Source organism: Patiria miniata, unplaced genomic scaffold (assembly GCF_015706575.1).
Source record: "Patiria miniata isolate m_02_andy unplaced genomic scaffold, ASM1570657v1 HiC_scaffold_3, whole genome shotgun sequence".
NCBI lineage: Eukaryota > Metazoa > Echinodermata > Asteroidea > Valvatida > Asterinidae > Patiria > Patiria miniata.
The window spans coordinates 7,113,464-7,133,390 of NW_024037069.1; the positions used below are offsets into that span (position 1 = coordinate 7,113,464).

At 38.2% G+C, this 19,927-nt stretch overlaps 1 protein-coding gene across 1 annotated transcript; it reads right to left on the reverse strand.

Moving 5' to 3' along the window:
* Window positions 1-2,711: 2,711 nt before the first annotated feature.
* LOC119738529 (plexin-B-like) lies at window positions 2,712-18,546 on the reverse strand. The gene is made up of 24 exons (XM_038213432.1): window positions 17,328-18,546; window positions 16,313-16,519; window positions 15,811-15,936; window positions 15,341-15,456; window positions 13,931-14,063; window positions 13,152-13,305; window positions 12,709-12,808; window positions 12,453-12,570; window positions 12,012-12,146; window positions 11,263-11,358; window positions 10,990-11,098; window positions 10,336-10,526; window positions 9,750-9,904; window positions 9,181-9,295; window positions 8,551-8,687; window positions 7,637-7,804; window positions 7,050-7,140; window positions 6,520-6,747; window positions 5,815-5,991; window positions 4,891-5,095; window positions 4,076-4,243; window positions 3,706-3,786; window positions 3,081-3,262; window positions 2,712-2,825 (listed from the first exon to the last, which is right to left on the reverse strand). The coding sequence occupies exons 1-24, from the start codon at window positions 18,477-18,479 to the stop codon at window positions 2,712-2,714; spliced, it is 4,458 nt and encodes a 1,485-aa protein (XP_038069360.1). The 5' UTR covers window positions 18,480-18,546.
* Between the last annotated feature and the right edge of the window lie 1,381 nt (window positions 18,547-19,927).

Consider the following 19,927-nt stretch of genomic DNA (forward strand, 5'->3'; position numbering starts at 1 on the left):
CTGTTAAGCCAGTTTGTTTTTCTACATTAACTGGCAACCATTGAGCAGCCTCAGTTACCTTGCTTAAAGAACTTCTTTTCAAAATTGCTATTTTTTTGCACCTTCGACAGAACACTCTCCTTTCACCATTTTTAAAACACTTTTAAAGGTAAACAAGATATCATCTCAATGAAATGAGCTACATTTCATATTTATTTCGCAGAAGAATGCAAATGCACGTGTCATCTGTCTAAGTATATAGGTCTTTACTGGTGTTCCAAATATACAAATTATGTCAATTATGTAATACAATATTTATTTTAATAATTAAATGCTGAAAAACAAATGTGTACAATACGTTAAATAAAATAACATTGCTATTAGTGTTTGCTCCAAATTTTAGTTTTATAGGATACCGACAGTCGATAATTTATTGATAACTTCACCCATTTTGATATAAATGTTTTGTGCAACTTGCAAGAATCTGTAAGGAAATTTCCCAGTCGGCAAGTTATCATTTGCAAATAAACATTGTATGGCTTGTTATTATTTTCCTATTTGTACAGGAATGTACTTTACGAAGCTAATGGTTATATAATACAATACTGGAAAATCACTGTGTATTTTAGGAAAAACGGTTCAAGTATTATTATAAAATTTGAACATTTTTATCTTTAGGTTCGACAAAATATTTATTTGTGAACGTTTCATTCAATGATGGTAAACCACAGTAATACCTCAGATTTAAATACCACAGTCCATAAACAACAAATGTCAATCGCAGAAAAAAAAATGGCATTTGGCATTGGTTTAAGACGCTTAAAAAGCCATGTTTTAGCTATTAGTTTAGCCTGCCACCTTCTATATATTGTAAACGATTTCATTCCAATACACGGAGAGAAAAGACTAGAATCTTTTTTCTTAGGAATGAAAGTGAGCAAGAAGCGTGTCCAATGGATACATCTTGATCAATAATGATTTTAATATATTGGCCACTTGAAACAGACTTTTTTCTTCAAACCATTTTCTTTTCGGATATTTCTTATCTGGGAATTTGCAAGACACTTTATCTAATGACAATTTTATTGACATAATCCAAGGGATCACGGGCGGCGGTCGCATGGCTCCCGCTGGTTTCTCTGTCACTACACGGTCCGTCAGCACCAAAGGCGGTCTCCTGCTGCATCGGGACCAGATAGCTGTCGTCTTTGACACCAGGTTCTTCGCGATGTTCGATGGGTCCCATACCAAACACACCCGCACTAGGAGCTGCTACGTAGTCACGGTCTCCCTCCAACAGTTCTTCCAGCTCGTTAGCAACTTGGACGAAGGTGCAACGTGACTTGGGGTTGTCCTGCCAGCAACGTACCATTATGCCGTAGCTGTATCAGTCAGCAAATGTAACAAGAATCATGATCATTAGATACTGCATTCTGGATCGTATCAAATTTTGCCTGCATTTTTACTTGAAACCCCCGACAGTACACTTTCCATTAATACTGATTACTATTATTGTTGTTTTTCACAACTAGGGAGTGTTATATTCCTACTTTAAAGTAAGAAAAACATCTGAGAGTGAAACAAGTGCATTAAGATTCCTTCTCCTTCAGAAAAAGTTGAGCAAAATGTAAAAGAAACATGTATACTTTTACAGCAGTTAAAACGACATTAAGTGTGTATTTGTTTTTTAAAGTAATGATGACCGGTGTTTGAACATACATTTCTGGCGGGCAGTTCTTGGGAGCATCCATGCGTTGACCTCTCTTCAAGAAATCATACACATCTTGGTTGGGAATTCCTGGATACGGTTTTGCACCCTTACTGAAAATCTCTCATAGGAGCACACCGTATGACCACTGTAGAAAACCAAAGAAGACAAATATTTTTTTTCAATGTAAGAGACCATTCTAATGATGCCTGTTCAATTGAGCTACCGAACAGTTGACATGAGCAAGCTGGAAAGGGTAGCCAAGATTAACGAAGATTGACCGAACTACATTGTATTTGAGTCTTTATTGAACTGTTTAATGAGATCTTGTGTCAAATTAAAATAAAAACGTTTTTTACTAAGTTAACTTAGCAATCAGTTCGAGGTGGGCGTCTGAAGACGAAATACTCCAGCTAATGAGGGTCAGGCGCCTTGAAAATATACCCGATGTAAATTATCAATAAACTGACGTTTAATGACCGGACATCAAAGTTCATGTAGATTCTCTTCGAAGGATAGTTCCACAGAACGCAAAGAGATGTGTTTTGCTTTCTTTTCCGTTAAGATCTTTATCTAAACATCATCTAACATTCCAATCAAAGATGGATTTAATTGCGTACCACGTCAGTCCTGGCGTTGTACACTCGACGTTCCATGGACTCGGGAGCCATCCATTTGATAGGCAGCTTAGCCTGGACATCGCCGCTTGTGTAGTAATCCGATTCGTGCATGTCACGGGACAGTCCAAAATCAGCTATCTTCACCAGACGATCACTATCCACCCTATAGAGGTTGTTAAAAGTTGATCTTACTTTGGGGTCACATCATTTAAGAATTGCAATACCATTAATTCGAACTCTGGAGTTAATTCAATGAATGCATGTCCCTTGGTATCTCTGGTGCATAAAAATTATTTTCGATGAAACAGCTGACCGATTTCTCATAACATTCATTTTGCTTGTACTCATACACACATATAAAGACATGTGTAAAAGCCCCGGATGATATAGAAGAGAGGATACACTTACATGCAATTTCTGGCCGCAAGATCTCTGTGGACAAACTTGTGCTGAGCCAAGTAACTCATACCGAGTGCGGCATGTGAGGCAAACCTCATCAGCAGAGATGTCGCCAAGGTCTAAATTAAAAGTAAAAACCTCCAATGAATAAATAAATACCACACTCAGAACAAAACACATGACATACTGTTTACGAAATGGAAAAGCATTTTGTTTAATAAATCTCGTGCACTGAGTGAACTATTAATTATTAAACGTAACAACATCTACCAAAATCACCATTAAGTCAGTTTAAACTCATGCCACTCATCACCAATTCTTTTATCAAAACTTCCTCTATTTATTATCGACATTGATCGCTCTTGACTACATACCTGTTTCTTCTTGACCAGATATGTCTTGAGGTCACCGTTGGCCATGAAGGGTATCACCACCAAGGGGTTTTTGTCCGCGTCAAAGGTCAACCCCAGAAGCCCCAGTACGTTGACATGGTCGAAGGTTTTCATGATCAGGCCTTCCTCCAGGAACTTCACGACATTTTTTGGGTCCGAGGTGTCTATACATGCAAAAATAAGGCATATTATGTGATAACTGGCACGCCCAACTTACATTTGGCCAAGCTACTACACAAAAACAGGAACTTGTATTTCAACTTATTTTCATCACCACAGAAATGCAATAACCCAGGGACACATTCAATTCAGTTCAAGAACATTTTACAACCAACAATTAGCAATTCTGAATGAAAAGACTCTTTCGGCTCTTTCATTCAAGACGCACAATGATTAATGTTGTTTAGTTCCTCTTTCTCGGTATAAGGTCATCAAACACCTCCTCTGTAACTCTAATCAGCAACAAGTATAATCAAGACTAAAATGCATACCATTCTGAAGCTGGCCCTTTTCTAACCGAGGAACAACTTTTCAACGCTTTGTTTTGAATCCTTGATACTGTCATAGAAAACATCTCTCACAAATGGCCGACTTTCTCATCACCAACCTTGCACTGTCTTTACGGCCACAATTTGATCTTCCCCTGACGTATCGTGTAGAACAGCTTTCAGTACACGCCCAAATGCACCTGTAAAATGTATTCAAGTGTTTTATACTCATCTTTTCTGATTATCTTTTTCTGGTACGAAGACTAGCCAGCTGGCAGACCTACCGACCTACCGGCTTACTAACAGACCCAGCGACTGGCCGAGTCTAAATAATTTCCTAAAGGTCGAAACGTGAAAATGTGTTTCAATCACGCCAATAACGGTTTGCACACACAGCCCCTTTATGTAGGCCTCTCCTTCTCAGGTAAAATAACAGCTTACACTTTGAACTCATGATATGTTCATTGTTTCCCCGTACAAAGTCACTACCTTGTCCGAGAGTTTCCCCCAATTCCAGTTGGCTGAAGTCGATATGAATGTCGTCGGGAACGAAGCTGACCTTGTTGTTCAGGACAATGCGCTTTTGTTTTGGCTGAGCAGATTCCGACTGTTTCTGGGATCTATACCACCGGCGTCTTTTGACATGGGAGTCAATTTCTGAGGAAAAGAGATAAAATGTCGCATTAACAGTAAATAACGTAATATAGTGGTAAGTTTACGAGCACGTTCAGGCTTACAAATCAACAGACAAAACAACCTTTGCATGCTACACAAGATTCACAAGTTGTCTAAAATGGTAAACACAATCTTGACAAAGGAGTTCTATATTTATTTTCGTTTTTGTAGAGAAATTTGTTTCATCCTGTCTACAACTGGACAATTTACAGTCAAATGAGGAGCACGCCATTTGATTCTTTTGCCATGTATTTTACCATCAAAACCGGCTGCCCGTTAGCAGCCATCTTCAGAGTTTTTTTAGAAGTAGAACATAATTTAATACGGAGATGTGCAGCTACGTACTGTTTAATTTTTTTCTAAACTATCATAATTATGTTTGAAAATTAGGAATTGATAGGTAGCCGGTAGATACAAGTGATGAAGGATAATTGGCTTTGAAATTTGAAAGGGTTTCGTGTTGTTTACCATTTCGCCGTCTTGCAATCAAGTGATTTTAACTTACAAGAGCATACTCATATAGACTGAGATGATACTCTCTCTTCACCGCAGTTTTGTGCACCTGTTTCTAGCACTCAGGAATTAAATATTCGAGTAAACTGAAGTCATCTCTTGCCACCAGCACTTACCGAGATGAATCGACACTATCCTGCCCAATAGTCTTCGGTCGTGGGTGCGCTTCCTTTGCAACTGTTTGCAATACACGAAGGTAGCAGCGAGCAGTATCGCCATGGAGAGTGGAATGACCAAACTCGGTACAAGTATAGCGACAAGTGGCACCGTACTGGGATAGACCAAAAAGCCCAACCTAAATTTTAAGTTATTGTGGCGAACCTATGGAATAACACAAATGAAATAATAAACGATTCGACATAGACTTGAATAAACGATTTAACAACTGACATAGACTTAACCAATTTGTTAATGTCGACGGTATAATAATCACTTTTGAAGAAAAAATCAACAATGACAAATTAGTGTAATTACGTTTTTGGGAGAACTGGCCGAATGTTGGGTGTTTTTGAACCTCTCGGATTGAGTAATACAGATGTTCAATCAATCTGAGGAACAATGTTTAAACCTAGCTTAATAATATTCAATCCTAGATGAGCCGCTTTTCTTGGTAATTTTACAGCCAGAGAGGTCTTCTCTTCAGATTTCGGGAGTGTAATGACCGAATATTATGAAATTCTTAGACCGGAGAAATACTGATTCCAATTGTCTAATTGGTTTACTATTCATAATGTCGAAAAAAATTGAACAAAAACTGAGAAAGAAATTCACATTTACAAGGTTGTACTTACAATTTTGTTGAAAAGCTTCAGAAAAACTTCATTTCTTTGAGATGTTTTTAAGGATAATATCAAATTAGCACAATAAAAAAATACCCGCAAGTCTGTAATGGCGTACAGTGGCAGATCTATACGGGGAGGGTAAGGGGATAAACCTCCCCTTTGGGGCCGCACAAGAAGGAAAAATCTCGAAAGAAAAGAACAATTGACAGCTAACCCCCCCCCCCTTCCAATTCGAACATGGATCTGCCCCTTACTTACCCATACCACAGGCAGACCTGCCGCGGTATCTTCTCCCATGTAGTCCCCGGCTGCTGGTGCCTCATCGGGCAATTCACATACGAGTGTTGTCCCAGTAATCAGGCTAACGGGACAGCTCTCTACGCCGATCGTCACGATGAGTTCTCCCTCTGTGATGGCGCTGTCAATCCGCTCGCCCTGTTTAAGCATCCACAGGTTATTTAGGTTAAATTGGTTTTTTTTTAAAGGAAAATTAGAAGTATCTGGATTGGTATATTTTGGACAGATTTAATCTTTTCGGTTGTGACAAATGTTTTATTTCTAAACAAAAAGGTTATAACCTGTATCACACGTAAGACTTTTTTTTTCTTCTTCTCATGTTCATGTACCCCTATACATACCGTATGGGGACTGAGGTAAAAAATAAGAATCTCAGCTGTTATTTCACATCACATCTAGATTTGCGCTTGCAATGACTGATCTGAGCTTATGAAGTTTTGTGACTTAGCAAGTGTTACCGAGATAGGCCTACTGTATTTTTGGAAGATCCACTTGATTCAGGAGGAGGAGATATCAACTTGAATTTATCTTAAGTCACATAATGAGAGGTGATATCACTTCTCATTAGCATTGCATAAGTGTGCTTCGTGCACTTTTACTAGGCCTCATATCTACGGATAGAAAAACACAACAATGAAAAAGATAGATTAAGACACGCATACCAACCGTGATTTTTAAGGTTTCTCCTTCTTTGTCCTTCATAGCACCTTCAAATTTGTTATACACTGGATCCTCAAAGTACTCCAAGTCGACATCGTTAGCCTGAGACCATGTCAACAGTTGAGTGACCCCATCCATGATGAAGCCAAAGGTCAAGTTTTCATTGCTTATGTCGAGGTCTGTTATGTTCGGAGACGGGCACTGCATCTCTGTTGCAGATTCACCTTGACATTCCTGCAAAATAAAGACCCACATCAGTCAGTTGACAATTCTGTTCAGCATTAGCTCTGGTTGACAATGGCACCCCTCTTTGTTTCTACTTCAAAACAGAAATGTGTTTAATGATGTAATGGCTGTCATTCTTTACATAGTACCCTTATTGCCTTTTTCACAATTAAAGTGGTCGTTCGCGGTAACTCAGCAATAAAGAAGATGTAAACAGTTTCCTAATTATATATGTTGGAAGAGTGGAGCAAGTAGATATATTGTGATCGGTGGTTAAGTGGAAGTTGAGCAGGGATAGGACGGTATAACACATTTCTCACCTCATTTGCATTACTGACAACGATTTTACGGTTTCCACTTGTGTTTAGAAAAGTGCCAGTAACCGTCAAAGTTCGACCACCCCTGACAATTAGAAATACCGATGGCAAATACTGAAAATACATTTCATACACTGAAAGATATTGGTTGGTACAAAGAATCAATTTAAACAATTTAGAAATGTATACGCACATGTTCACTTCAGATATTTTGAGCAAATGACATTTTGAAGTTTAGAATAAAGCGTAATATTTCACTGTTCACTCAGTTCTCAGTAGTCTTCGGTGATAAGATGATTTGTAGTAGCCTGATTCTTAAAACAATCAAGCACAAATTTGGCTGCAAGCTTGCTGTCTTGAAAGCCTGCCTTACAATAGAAACATAACACTTCACAAAACTAATACCTAGACAAAAATTTCTTTTTACTCTCATTTTTTGTTCGCATGTAAAAAGTTTTAAAACACCGACATTTTCTATGGACAATACAGTCTGTAATGGTTTACAGATAATGTGGATGATACCAATTGAAGTATATAGACCATAGTAAAACAGATGAAGACAAAAAATCATGTAGACTTACGAAACGATGCTTTTCAGAGGAGACACCTCAGTAATGGTGGGATTCTCAGTGTACGTGTACATATCTGATGAGGTTCTCATGGCCCCATCAAAGGAGACTTTCACAACACCTTGATATCCGAGTTGGCCAGTAGTGGTTGTGCAATCTAGCATGAATTTAACTGGTTGGCTGAATAATTTTGGAAAGAAATAAAAAATCACAGTTAAGTTTTCTGCAGAGATGTTTACCAGGCGCGGTTCTACAGGAGGCTGGGGGAGTATTTAGGCCCAAAAATGTTGTCTAGCCCCCCCCAAAAAAAAAATTATATTGAAAAAAAATGCCAGTAACCAATTCAGGAATTTGACGTCACATGCAACTTGTCTCCCCCCTCCAAGGAAAAAATTGAAGGGTGCATTTGTCCACCGTTTGGTAATACAGTGTGTCCGATTGTAAGACTTTACCAGCGCTCCCCATAGAAAATATGGTACGACCCCCCCCCTCCCCCGGAGGCCTGATAAAAACCGTTCTAAATTTCAGCACGCCTTCTGGCAAAAATTTCAGGATCCACACATGCTAGCCCCCCAAAATTATAGGCTCTAGAACCGCGCCTGGCGTAAACTTGAATTCATCTTTGTGTATGATGCTCCTTATATTAATACTGAATGGATGAATAGCAATGTCTCAAGGTAATTCGATATTGGACGAATTTAGAGCAATTCCACAGAATAGGATAAAGTCGATTTTATAATAAAATCTATAACAAACAAAATCCCCTCCACAAAGGTGGGAAAGGAAAATCCTTTTAACTGAAGTTTGATAGAAGTCGAAGTGATTTTTTGAAACTAAAGATTGCACCAATGTTGGGGAGATCCCTCTTCTTCCTGAATTAATAATTATCGTACAAAACACTGTGTATTAGGAAAGAGACACAATACCCTGTTATGTTGCAAGGATAGTCGCCGATGAACGCTGCAATATCGCGTCCTGTGTTGAGGGCTGTACCATTCACACTCACTGCCGTCCCACCGGCTTCTGGGCCGAGGTGGGGTTGGAAATGTGTAATAGCTGGGTCCTGTTAACAACATACATCTTATTACAACATTTCTAGAACTGTGTTAGTCTCTCACACAATTTCCACAACAATTATATTATTTTTATATTATATCATTGTTGAAGTAAGTATTTGCTAGATAATCGTGCATAGAATCCTCGAGTATTATTTATTTTAAATATGTTGACGTTTCAAACGTAAATCTGAGATACGTTTTAGGAAATTCACTCAATTGCCTGGGATTTTCCCAAATATCCTCAACTCAAACATAAAATGTTTGATGTCAAATTATCAACTAATTCAGCTAAAATATATCTTATCATTGCTCCAGCTGACATAATGCGGTGCCGAACTGCTAAGAAAGAACATTCGTGAAAAGACCTCATTCGTGATCATACATTCAGTGATTACTATTTCAGTGTAGAAACACTTTTCTTGGACGCTTGTTCCTTTTCCAAGCAGGTTCCTCAGTGGCTGAGTCAGTGTAAACGAGTGCGTGCAGGACATGACTTACTTTGAAGTTGAAGTTGACTGTTCCTGAGCTGTGTTGCATTGTACCATCTGCACCCGTGACTGTCAATGTAACCAACTCAGCTCCTTCACTTTCTGGTTGCGTTCTGCAGCTGACACTGAAACACAAGGTGATATGTGACATTTAAAATACATGGAATTTGAGCAAAACTCGTCAACCTCATCCACTCTGAAAACTAAAACATGTATATATACATATGTAGGCATATCAACTAAATAATAACATTTACTTGTTAAGCAGAAAATGTCTCATTTTAGATTTTACAATGTTCCACAGCATGGCACACAATGATTGTGAATTGAGAATTCTAAAGGAAAAAAATGATTAGAAATCCAAACAATTTTATCCAAACAATTTTGTGCACGGCATACCGACATCGCCTATGAATGCTGAAAAAAAGACCGTATTATAACTGACAGAGGACAACATACTTCAGTTAGAAAGATTTTTTAAAAAAAGTTTACAAAAAGTCGAAAAACTGAATAGGTGACCATCAGTCAAAGCTTGAATAAAAAGGTAATGTCCTTGCATGAAGTATAATTTGACCCTACCTTGCTCCAATTTGGTAGTCTGAGTTAAGTCCAGCCAGATCACAGGGCAGATTGCCAACCATCACTGACACGACATCCTCAAATCTCCGACCGATATCAGTTCCCATCACATCTATGACTGTGTTGCCTTCAATGGGCCCAGTCAAAGGAAATACCTAATGCGTGATTTTGGAAACAATAATAACATGACACACCAAAGCAAGTACATGTAACATGAAACAATGCATTTAAATACAACACATTTTTAGTAAAGATGCATCGGTAAATGCTGTTGAAAGACAACTAGTTCAGCTTGGTGGCTCATATGCAGTCATCCATATAAGCCTACTTTATAGACCATACACCTTTGCTTATGCAGTCATACGAATTGCGGTTTTTTTCATCTTGCACATGACAAAATTTCCCTTTTTTACCTTGTCACAAAGGCAGGTCAAATGGATATAAGGTGTGCTTCATTTGCTGGCAGCATTCTTTAATACTTTGTGATATATGGATAATTACAAACATGTTGACAAGTAGCCTCGCCTGGAATATTAATAAAGAATATTCAAACGAATAATATTCAGCTTGAGAGTTTATAGCTTACCTCACTCAGAACTGGATCAGGGCAGTTCAATCCGTTATCCAAAGTCACCATATTTTCACTGCAAACTTCATTCAGTTTGCAAACACCAGACTCGCTCGGCATGGCACCACACCAAACACATTCGAGTACTGGGCGGGCTGTAACACAACGGCTGCAGTCTGGCTTCTGGACTTCACAATTGTACAACGTTACTGTTTGATATGAACAGAATACAAGATAATCTCATGGCTTTCATTCAATTCGACATATTAAAGAACAACCTCTAATGCAAAACTGTTGATAACAAACAGTTTTGCATTGGAGGTTGTTCTTTAAAATGTCGAGTTGAATGAAAGACATAATATTATCTTGTACTCTGCTCACACCAAACACAATCATGAAGAGTTTATTTTAAAAAGTTGAAATACCCATTTTCACCCCAAAAAGTAAAACGTTTGCCCGGTTCTGAACTTAAAAAGAATAAGAAACAAACATAATTTTTGTTTTGTTGTATTCTTAAATTCGATACTGACTTTGGGCAGCCAGTAGTGGGTGTGATTCTAAAAGGTAATAACTTGAGGTTAATCATGTTTTGGAAAAAAGTCTTCATATACATGTACAACCATTTTAGACTGACGAAAGCGTGAATCTCCTTAATCAATCCTTATTCCTTACCGTCAAATCCATGTATGTCATCTAGGATGTGCGCAACACCGCTTGTGTCAGTCCATGAAACAGACAGTCCAACTTCCATCTCTGGTTCATCATTCGAGAAGTAAGTGTACTGTTGAATGCAAGCAAACAACCTCACCTTTTAATACCTGAAGCCCAAAACATCAACATTGTGTCCGGCCAGTAGGCAAAATAGAGGATTACTTTCATTTTTATCAAAGAGATTAGCAATCCAAGGATACAATAAATATAAGTTTAATTGTAGGTATAACCTACAGCCTTATCTTGGCATGTGACTCTGTCTCCATTGCGGTCTGCATCTACAAACTGAGGTGATCCCTCAACGTCTAAGCTGCACTGATATCTAGAAATCTGCACATGGAATAAAAAGGGATTGACAACCAATTTTTTTTTTTTGCAAATGAAGTGAGTCAGGAAAGAGTATTAAAAACTAAGATTTTCTTGGCAGTATTTCCTTTCATGGACTCGGTAAAAGGTCTTTGAAAGTAAACAGCTTTCTTTGAAAATTCAATACATGACAATGCGATGTTTATAATTATTGCATGCCACCAAATGGCAATTCAAGAGCAGCTTATCATTCAAATATTAACATCTATCAAAGCACACGCGATGTTAATGATTATGGTAATGTATAGGGTGCATAAAGCATTTGCAAACTGCACCGACTACGCTGACCTCAAGTTTACATAGAGGGTCCAAAAATAGTTATCATACAGCTAATGATAACTTTGCAATTCACTTTGCATTTAATTCATTTAATTCAAAGTCATAAAGAAGGTCAGATATCTAGAACAATAGCATTTAGCAAACTATATCGGACAGTATTCCAAGGGGGCATTGTATTTTCTTCTTGGGGATGAATTAAGCAAGGTTGCAAGGTTGGTATGAAAAATGTCACTCTTATAAGGCATTGACAAGGGACTTTTCTGATAGACGGGGGTTATCAGATTACAGATTGTCCTTGTGTTTGTTGAAGGTTTTTTTCCAGACATTAATAAACAAACCTCAGCTTCATTTGGAAGGTTTGCAGTCATGACAGTGATGTTCCTCATAATGTTATTAGGAAGCAGAACTTCAGCAGTCTGGTTCGGCAATTGAGGGCAAAACTCAGGTCCTTTGACAGCAGAGGCGGTTGGATTCTGTAGGTAAACGCCAACAAACAACAAACTATGTCATTGCCTCCCCAAAAATATACATCTGCTTCGATTTGAACTTATGATCTACAGAAATCTGATAGAAATGATCTAGTGTCCAAAATATAAATATAATTTCAGATACTTCCACATGTACATGACAATTAGTGTCATTTTCAATAACTAAAATACGCAAAAATACGTATTAACTGAATAGTAAACATATAGGATTCTACAATCAAGAAATTAAAGTCAAACTTGTTTTTTTTTTCAAATTTTGTCTTGGCTTAGCTCTAATATTTTTGTTCTCACGTTATCTCCAGTAATGATGATTTCATTAGGTCGTGTGCATGTGGAGCTTTCATGAGAACATCTGTTCTCAAACACGCACCAATCACAGGCCCAGCGACTACCAACGCAGGATACACAGCTACGCAAAAAACCAAAGAGAACTGCATTATTAAAAGATTAAAAAATCATCAGGAAAACGTACTAGGGGAGAAAATAAGCATTTAAACAACCTAAAGGAAAACAAATTGAATTTCAAATACAACTGATTAATACTCACGAGGTGTGCGTTGAACACTCGTAGAAGTAGAAGTCGGTGTCTATGAATTGAACTGAAGTTTCAGATGACTCGACACCCAAATCTACATGTACTGCATCATCTAAATAATAAATAAGAACAAAATCACCTCGTTTATGAGTTGAAACAGACAATTCGAAAATGAGCGTGTATTTTTAAATTACTACGAGTTCAAATCGATTTTTGTGGGTACCAAATGTAAACATCATTTTCATGCTAACAGCAAGCACGTCAGTGTACCATATTGTACTGCCTATGATCACATTCCTCTGTTTATATAATGCGATTGATTTACAAGCATCGTTTCATTCTAGAATGGACAAAAGAAAAAGGACAGAAGGAAACTATAACTCGACTTTTTGAATGTTTGCTCTGTATATTTTTGCCATAAATAACTTCATATGGGTGTCTCTTATTGCACTTGCCTCCTTGCGGAATGGCAGGTATCCCATCACTAGGAGGTGACGTACACTCTAGCATCTCGTCAATCTTCGAAGCTGAAGATTCGAATGACCCGAAATGACATTCATAACTCTGGCCGGTCCCTAGATCAGGTAACTGCTGCACAGTTAGGATGATCTAAAAGTGAAAGTAAAGAAAAGATATATCAAATAATAGTCTTTTTTTTTTTAATATTGAATGAACTCCAAGAGTTAGCTCCATTGGTCAGGGGTACTAAAGACAGAGTTAAAATAACATTTGGTGGGCTCAAATGACTGAGAGTGAGCGACAGGTATAGTACATGAAGCACGACATTCTGTATCATTCTGACTCGCGATAAAATATTTTCTTAGAGAGTCACACATTTCAAGACATAATAAAGATGGTGTGACATGAAATATACCGTTCACTGTACGGAGCCTAAATTCATTCATAATACAGCAAATAAATTGCGCACAATTTTTACTCATCACAATTAAGAAGGCCAAGTGCATGGAACAATATGTTAAATTATATACAGGTGAAAACCTATTTAAATTCTGGAGATCCATGGGAAGCAAAACTAAAATTATTAGGCCCTGTACATGTACGATAGGCGTCGCATTGACGTAAAATATTTCCACATACCTATCCGCCTATATGGTTAAGTCCATAACAAATCTGCACTTTGAAGTAGGCCTAAGTGTTTAATTTCTAAAGCATGTTTCATTTTGTTCCTTTAACGGATGCAATAAAGATCTAATTAAAAACATCTGTCTCTCACCTGTTGCTCATTGACTGTAATTGGTAGGTTATCATAGGGAGCTACCTCGGTAATATTAATGCACTGAGCAGCATTGTAGGCCAACCATCGAGTAGAAACATCAGGTGATAGACAGTCGGAATATCTCGTACATCTAAGGAGGAATGCAATGTTATATGACCAGAATAGCTTGGTAGTCGACAGTGACCAAAAGCCAAAAACCAAAATTGAAAAATGAAATGTCATACTTTCCAGATTTCATTAAGTATCAGTAGGTCATCACTGCATTAGATGGATCGTACGAAATTTGTTTCACATACAAATAATTACAACTTCGGACAACCGCAGCTCATCGAACTCTGTATTCGTCATGTAAATAAAATGGAAGTTATTTTAGGGACACGATCAACAACTAAACTGACCAACTATAAGAGCTCGCCCAATAAATGACTTCCCTTCCAGAGTGCACAAAAGCTTATTTTTTACCTATACAGGGTGACCAAAAATCATTGCCTTTAAAAAGAAAAGGTCGGTGGTTTTTAATGTTTTGGGTATCAGATTAAAGCTGAGAGCTATTTCTTTTAAATACCGAAACAATCATGAAAATAGTACTTTGGGTTGATGAGTAAACAGTAATTATGTGAAAGTGGTTATTTTTCATCCGGTACACAAAAAATTACCACAGTAAGGGATTTTCACTGTACCTATTTGTGCATGTCCAAATCCTCACAAACAACACGGCACATAATATGACAAGAGTACAAATTAATTTGATGGAAATACCTTTTACTTTCCACCTGAACAGGTATCTCATCCTTTTTAGTATCTCAGTCCTATTTTAAACCTTTTCAGCATCATAAATAATTATGTCCAAATATTAAAGACGAATGAAGGACAATTGCACAGTAGGCTTACAGTAAAATGTTTCACTGTTTGAAGTATTATGAAAAATGACTTCTTTTACATAATAAGCATTTTGTCAGCAACCCAAAGTGCTATTGTCATGATTTTTTTCAGTATTTGAAAGAAAACACTCTCAGCTTTAATCTGATACCCAAAGCAAAAACATCCACCGATCCTTTTTTTTTAATGCAAATGTTTTAGGGTTGAATTTTATGGGGTACATCATTAATATAGAATGGACAGTTTGTGGTAACACCATGTCTTTTGGGTTGTGTGGTTTTGACTCCGGCGACGTTTCGAACAGTGTGCTCTGTTCGTCTTCAGGAGACTGCCGGGCTCTTACTGGTGTAGTAGTTTTAGTAGTGGAGGCTTCGATTCAGCATCAGGGGGATTCTTCAGGAGGACCATTACAATGATACACCATGAATGATACATTTCCATACACGTTGCACCCCGTCTGAGTGGTGTCCACCGTTCATACACCCCTCCACCCACTCACACACTTTGGAGACATCCCGTGTGACTTACCTTCGTTCTAGAGTGCACCATCCACAACATGGGTCTCCATCATTCCCTGCATCAGTCCCAATACACGTTTCGCATGTCGTGTATTGGCCACAATTCTCAACGCGAAGCTTCACAAACTAAAGTGAAAAACATATTGTAACTTTTTTAACGATCTTAATGTTGAGAGAAAACAAGGCATTTGATTTCAGCAGAAAAATTGGGTTTTTTTTCTTTCAATCTTGAATCTGGTTTTCAGTTTACGAAGCAAAAAAAGGTAACGCTTGATATGTTCATTTGGCCAAATTGCTATGCTCTTAGTTGTTAAAGGCCTAGATAAATAGTACCTCATGATTTCTATGGCTTTTCATAAATGACATAAATTTTAATAAATGACTTCTTTTCTGCTAATAAAAAGTTCACAAGTGAAGCTAACTGGAGCAGAGATAGTTAGTTAACAGCACTCCTCCGTGGCAGGTTAGGTATGCGCTCACCTTCTGTTCCGTCAAGAGAAGTAGTACACGTGTTGATTCATTAACCTTGACATCTTGCAGAACTGGACTGGTATCAATGCTAATGCGTTCATAAAGTCGGCTGGCAGCGTTACTTTCCATATGAACCTAATGTCAATATGGCATATAGGACCTTAATATATCTGTTTACAACCTAGATGTACATAGTTGAGAAGTTTAACATGGATTTGTGGATATTAACATATGGTATACCCGGCATACACTGCTTGCATTGAGTGTATGCTTAAGTAGCGTCGTTCATGCAAGCCAATTTAGTAAGAGAGACCAAAAAATATAGCTTATTATTTCTCCTTTTAAAGAAATTATTAACTTTCTAAAATCAATGCGTCACGCTAAAAACTAAAGTCTCGAGTGCAAGGGATGTACACGAAATGGTTTGAAATAAAACTGTTGCTACACATTCCAATGTAGGCTCTACGACGACTTCAGTCACATACTTTTAAATCGATTAGGGATAATTTACCTTGAGCAGATCTCCTGTCGATGTTCCGATTAAAGCGATGGTGTGGTTGACTTCTATTGTGGTTATGATTGATGACATGAGAGTACCAGGCAGCTCTAGAATTGCCGTGGATGGAACGGGGGCTATGCCCTTGGCGTACTGGAATAATTGCATTTGAGCAGCATCATTGGTAACGGGTATGCAGAAATAGCGATCCAGAATGGGAATCTATAACGAAAGTATAAACAAGAAACATGATTAAAACAGTTAAAGCAATATCGTGGTTCGGCAGTGGCAATTATCAAGACACATTAATCCAGGAAGTTCCAGGAGAGTCGTTGATGAAACGAGAATGAGTGCTTTAGCGTGTTTATTGATGTATCAGCCAGGGGACTGCAAAGAAAGTTGCCATGTTCAACCACCCTCTATGGTTCAACCTATAGTTTGCACAATTATTGCAGAAAGAATCAGTTTGAACCGCTGTGCCTTGAAATGAAGTGGAGAGGGCTTGACTTTACACGAATGGTTTGCTATTTGGGGGCATATTTAGGGCCTACAGAGTAACACTAACATACACAGAAGCGCACACTGGACCTTGTCCCTATCTGGAAAGATGGAGGCGTCGATACATTTTTGAAAATGTTACATCTTATACTATTTTGCAGTTTGAGTTGAGTTGAGTTGGGTTGGTTTTAAGCCACAAAAGTACAGGTAATCCGCCTTTTGATTCGTAGACGTGCAATGCCTTATATGCTCTTCAAAAATGGATTTTGTTTACTTTGTATATATTTTTTTCGGATTTTATCATTTTGGGCACAAATAACCCGCTCCGTGAGAGTCGAAGTGTTGTCTACTAGCAGCCAATAATTCAAAATTTAGGAAGAAATACTTCAATGTCTAATTTTATTGCTACAAAAAAACCAGAAATTGAAAAAAAAACCTGTTAGAGGTGGAATTCGAAAGCAGCACAGGAAATTCATCTTTGAATCTTATTAAAGAAATGGCAGCATCTTTCTTAATATGCTTCAGTACTTACCCCGAACGTACTGCAAAAAGAACCCTCCAAATAGTCAACAGAGTACGTATTTCCATTCTGAATACATCCCCGCACTGCCTCTCTGAAGGCAGCCAAGATATCCGTCATCCTGTACACACACAATGCTGAGTGATCGACGGGTACACCACTGGTACCCGGAGCTCCTTGGTTCTTGGCAAACACAGCATACAGCACCTGCTCGTCTGCATGGAGACCCAATGATGCCGCTAGATCAGGTCCTGCTGGTCCAAAGTGAGCTGCTTGCACCAAGCTGTACACACTGCCATCTGATCCACTGCATTGTAGGGTAATTTCTGTGTAAGCGTCTAGGTTTGGACCGCTTTGACATACTCTGCTCATCTTAGTAACAAATTGGGCAGAATTCAAATCCTCCTTCTGGGATGCAACAAAGTATGTGAAGCCACTGTGGGCAAATGCTGCAACATACTTAATAGAAAAGATCGTACTCTTAGCAGGGCCATTAAAAACGATGGAACCTTCACGCTGCGCTGATAACAGAGAATTCTGATGATAGCGAATGGTTTCAAGGTTTCTTCGTATTATTGTAGGGAAATCCCCATGATTATTAACATTTTCACCAGTATAAGTAACAGCGACATAAAGCATTTTTTGCCCATCTTCTCCTGGAGCTACCAGACCAACAGTAGATGCACCCTCAAACCCAGCAACGTAAGGAACCGACTCCATCATCACGTTCCTGATATCCTGTAACTGCCGTAACTGACAAATACCATCATACACACCGCCACAGGTGATCAAACTGTTTGGCCGAGTACTGTCAACTACCAGTATCTTGTTGTAGTTATTTGTAAGGTGACAGGGCATCACATCTGGCCTGCTGTCATCACAGGTTGAAACATTCTGTATCTCTTCCAAACTACTGTCCAACCTGTACAACCAATTGACAGCCCCAACATACACATCGCCATGGTCACTCAAGGTAAAATGATTGAACTTTGATGCACGTCTGTGGGGTTCTTCCAAAATATCAGGATTGTCAAAGCTGGCCAACTCATAGTCTGACAGGTCTCCGTGCCACTCAGCTGATGTGATAAAAACATTTATGCAGATGACGCTCCAAGACAGAGCAATTGCCCACAGGAGGGCGGAGTGTCTCCTACAAGACTCCATAATATTTAGTTCACGGGGAAGTTTGAGATGGCAATGCACCGTTTTGTACAATGCAGTGGGTCATAGAGAAAAGTCTATAGCCACAGTCTGTAAAAAAAAAAATAGATAAATAAAAATTACCAAGGTTTACAGTACAGTAAGGGAATCCATACAATGAAAAGATTTACAGATAAAGGATGGTTCTCCTTATTTCTAAATGATTTTTTTCACAAACGTTCTAACTGTTGGTTTTGCAGAAAGTCAATTTCTGGTTATGAAACGAATGTCCAGATCTGATCTTTCGGACCCTTGTCCAAAGCCTAGAAATTTCAGGGAAAAGGTTCTCGTTCGTTTACCTGAAAAAATATACAAAGGGGTGAAAATTAAATACTTTTATGATTGAACAGACAAAACAAAATCCAAAAAATAGGACTGGTTGTCGATTTCATTGTTTGAATCGTTCTGAAAAAAAAAAAACACGCACAACTTTTTCCACTTTCGTGGAAAGGAAAATGGAAAATGTTTTTGTGTGATATCCAAAGGCAGTTGGCTTTTGCTCGTCGTTAAGAAATATTGGTTCGGAATTGACAATGACTTCTGGTTAACACCGATGTACTGGATAGTTAATAATGTCATACTCGGTTCTCCGATTGTTCAGCAACCCGGATCTACTACTGCATGAGTCTTACCAAAAGCTATCAAGCTGCAACAATATTAATGGTGGAGAACCATTAACAAGGGTAGCAACACCTTTAAAACTTGGATTTTGCTCGAATGGGGCTTTTTAAGAAAATTTGCCCTTGAAAACACAAACCAAGGAATATCTCTATCAATATAAAATGTTAAACATAACATTTTAATGTCACGTGACTTTCATGAACATTTTTACAATGCTGGCAAGCAAACTGTTATACGTGAAAATTGAGGAGAATTATTCTGAAGAATTTGGAAATTCCAGTCTAAAGAAATGTCTTAAAAGGCTTGAGATGATGAATGTCTTTTAAAGCTGGATATTAAACCGAAATGTTGTCGTCCTTTTTGTCAATTAAGCGTGACCTCTTTTCGTTGATGTTCTTTACAGATTAAACCTTAAATGTAACCCTTAGGGCCGATCGATATCTTTTGACTGTAAGTAGGTTCGTACAGTCCATCTGTTTACCGCTGGCCCTCTTAAGTGCAAAACGTTGTAGAATTCCACATTTAGTCTACGCCCGTAATTCCCCATTCGTTCTTCGTCATAAATAATTTATATTCTACTAGACTGTGGAATAACCAATGACTGCATGACGACTGCTTGAAGCTGTGGGGGAAAGTTATTAATTCAAGATATCAAACGTACCTGATAGTGTAGGTTGAATCACTAGCACTCAGGAAATAGTCTGTGACACTTGGAAATATTGGATTGTACGAGAGCAGTCACATCTATGACAGAGCTTGACGTGTGACCATTGCGTTAACCGCCACAAGTA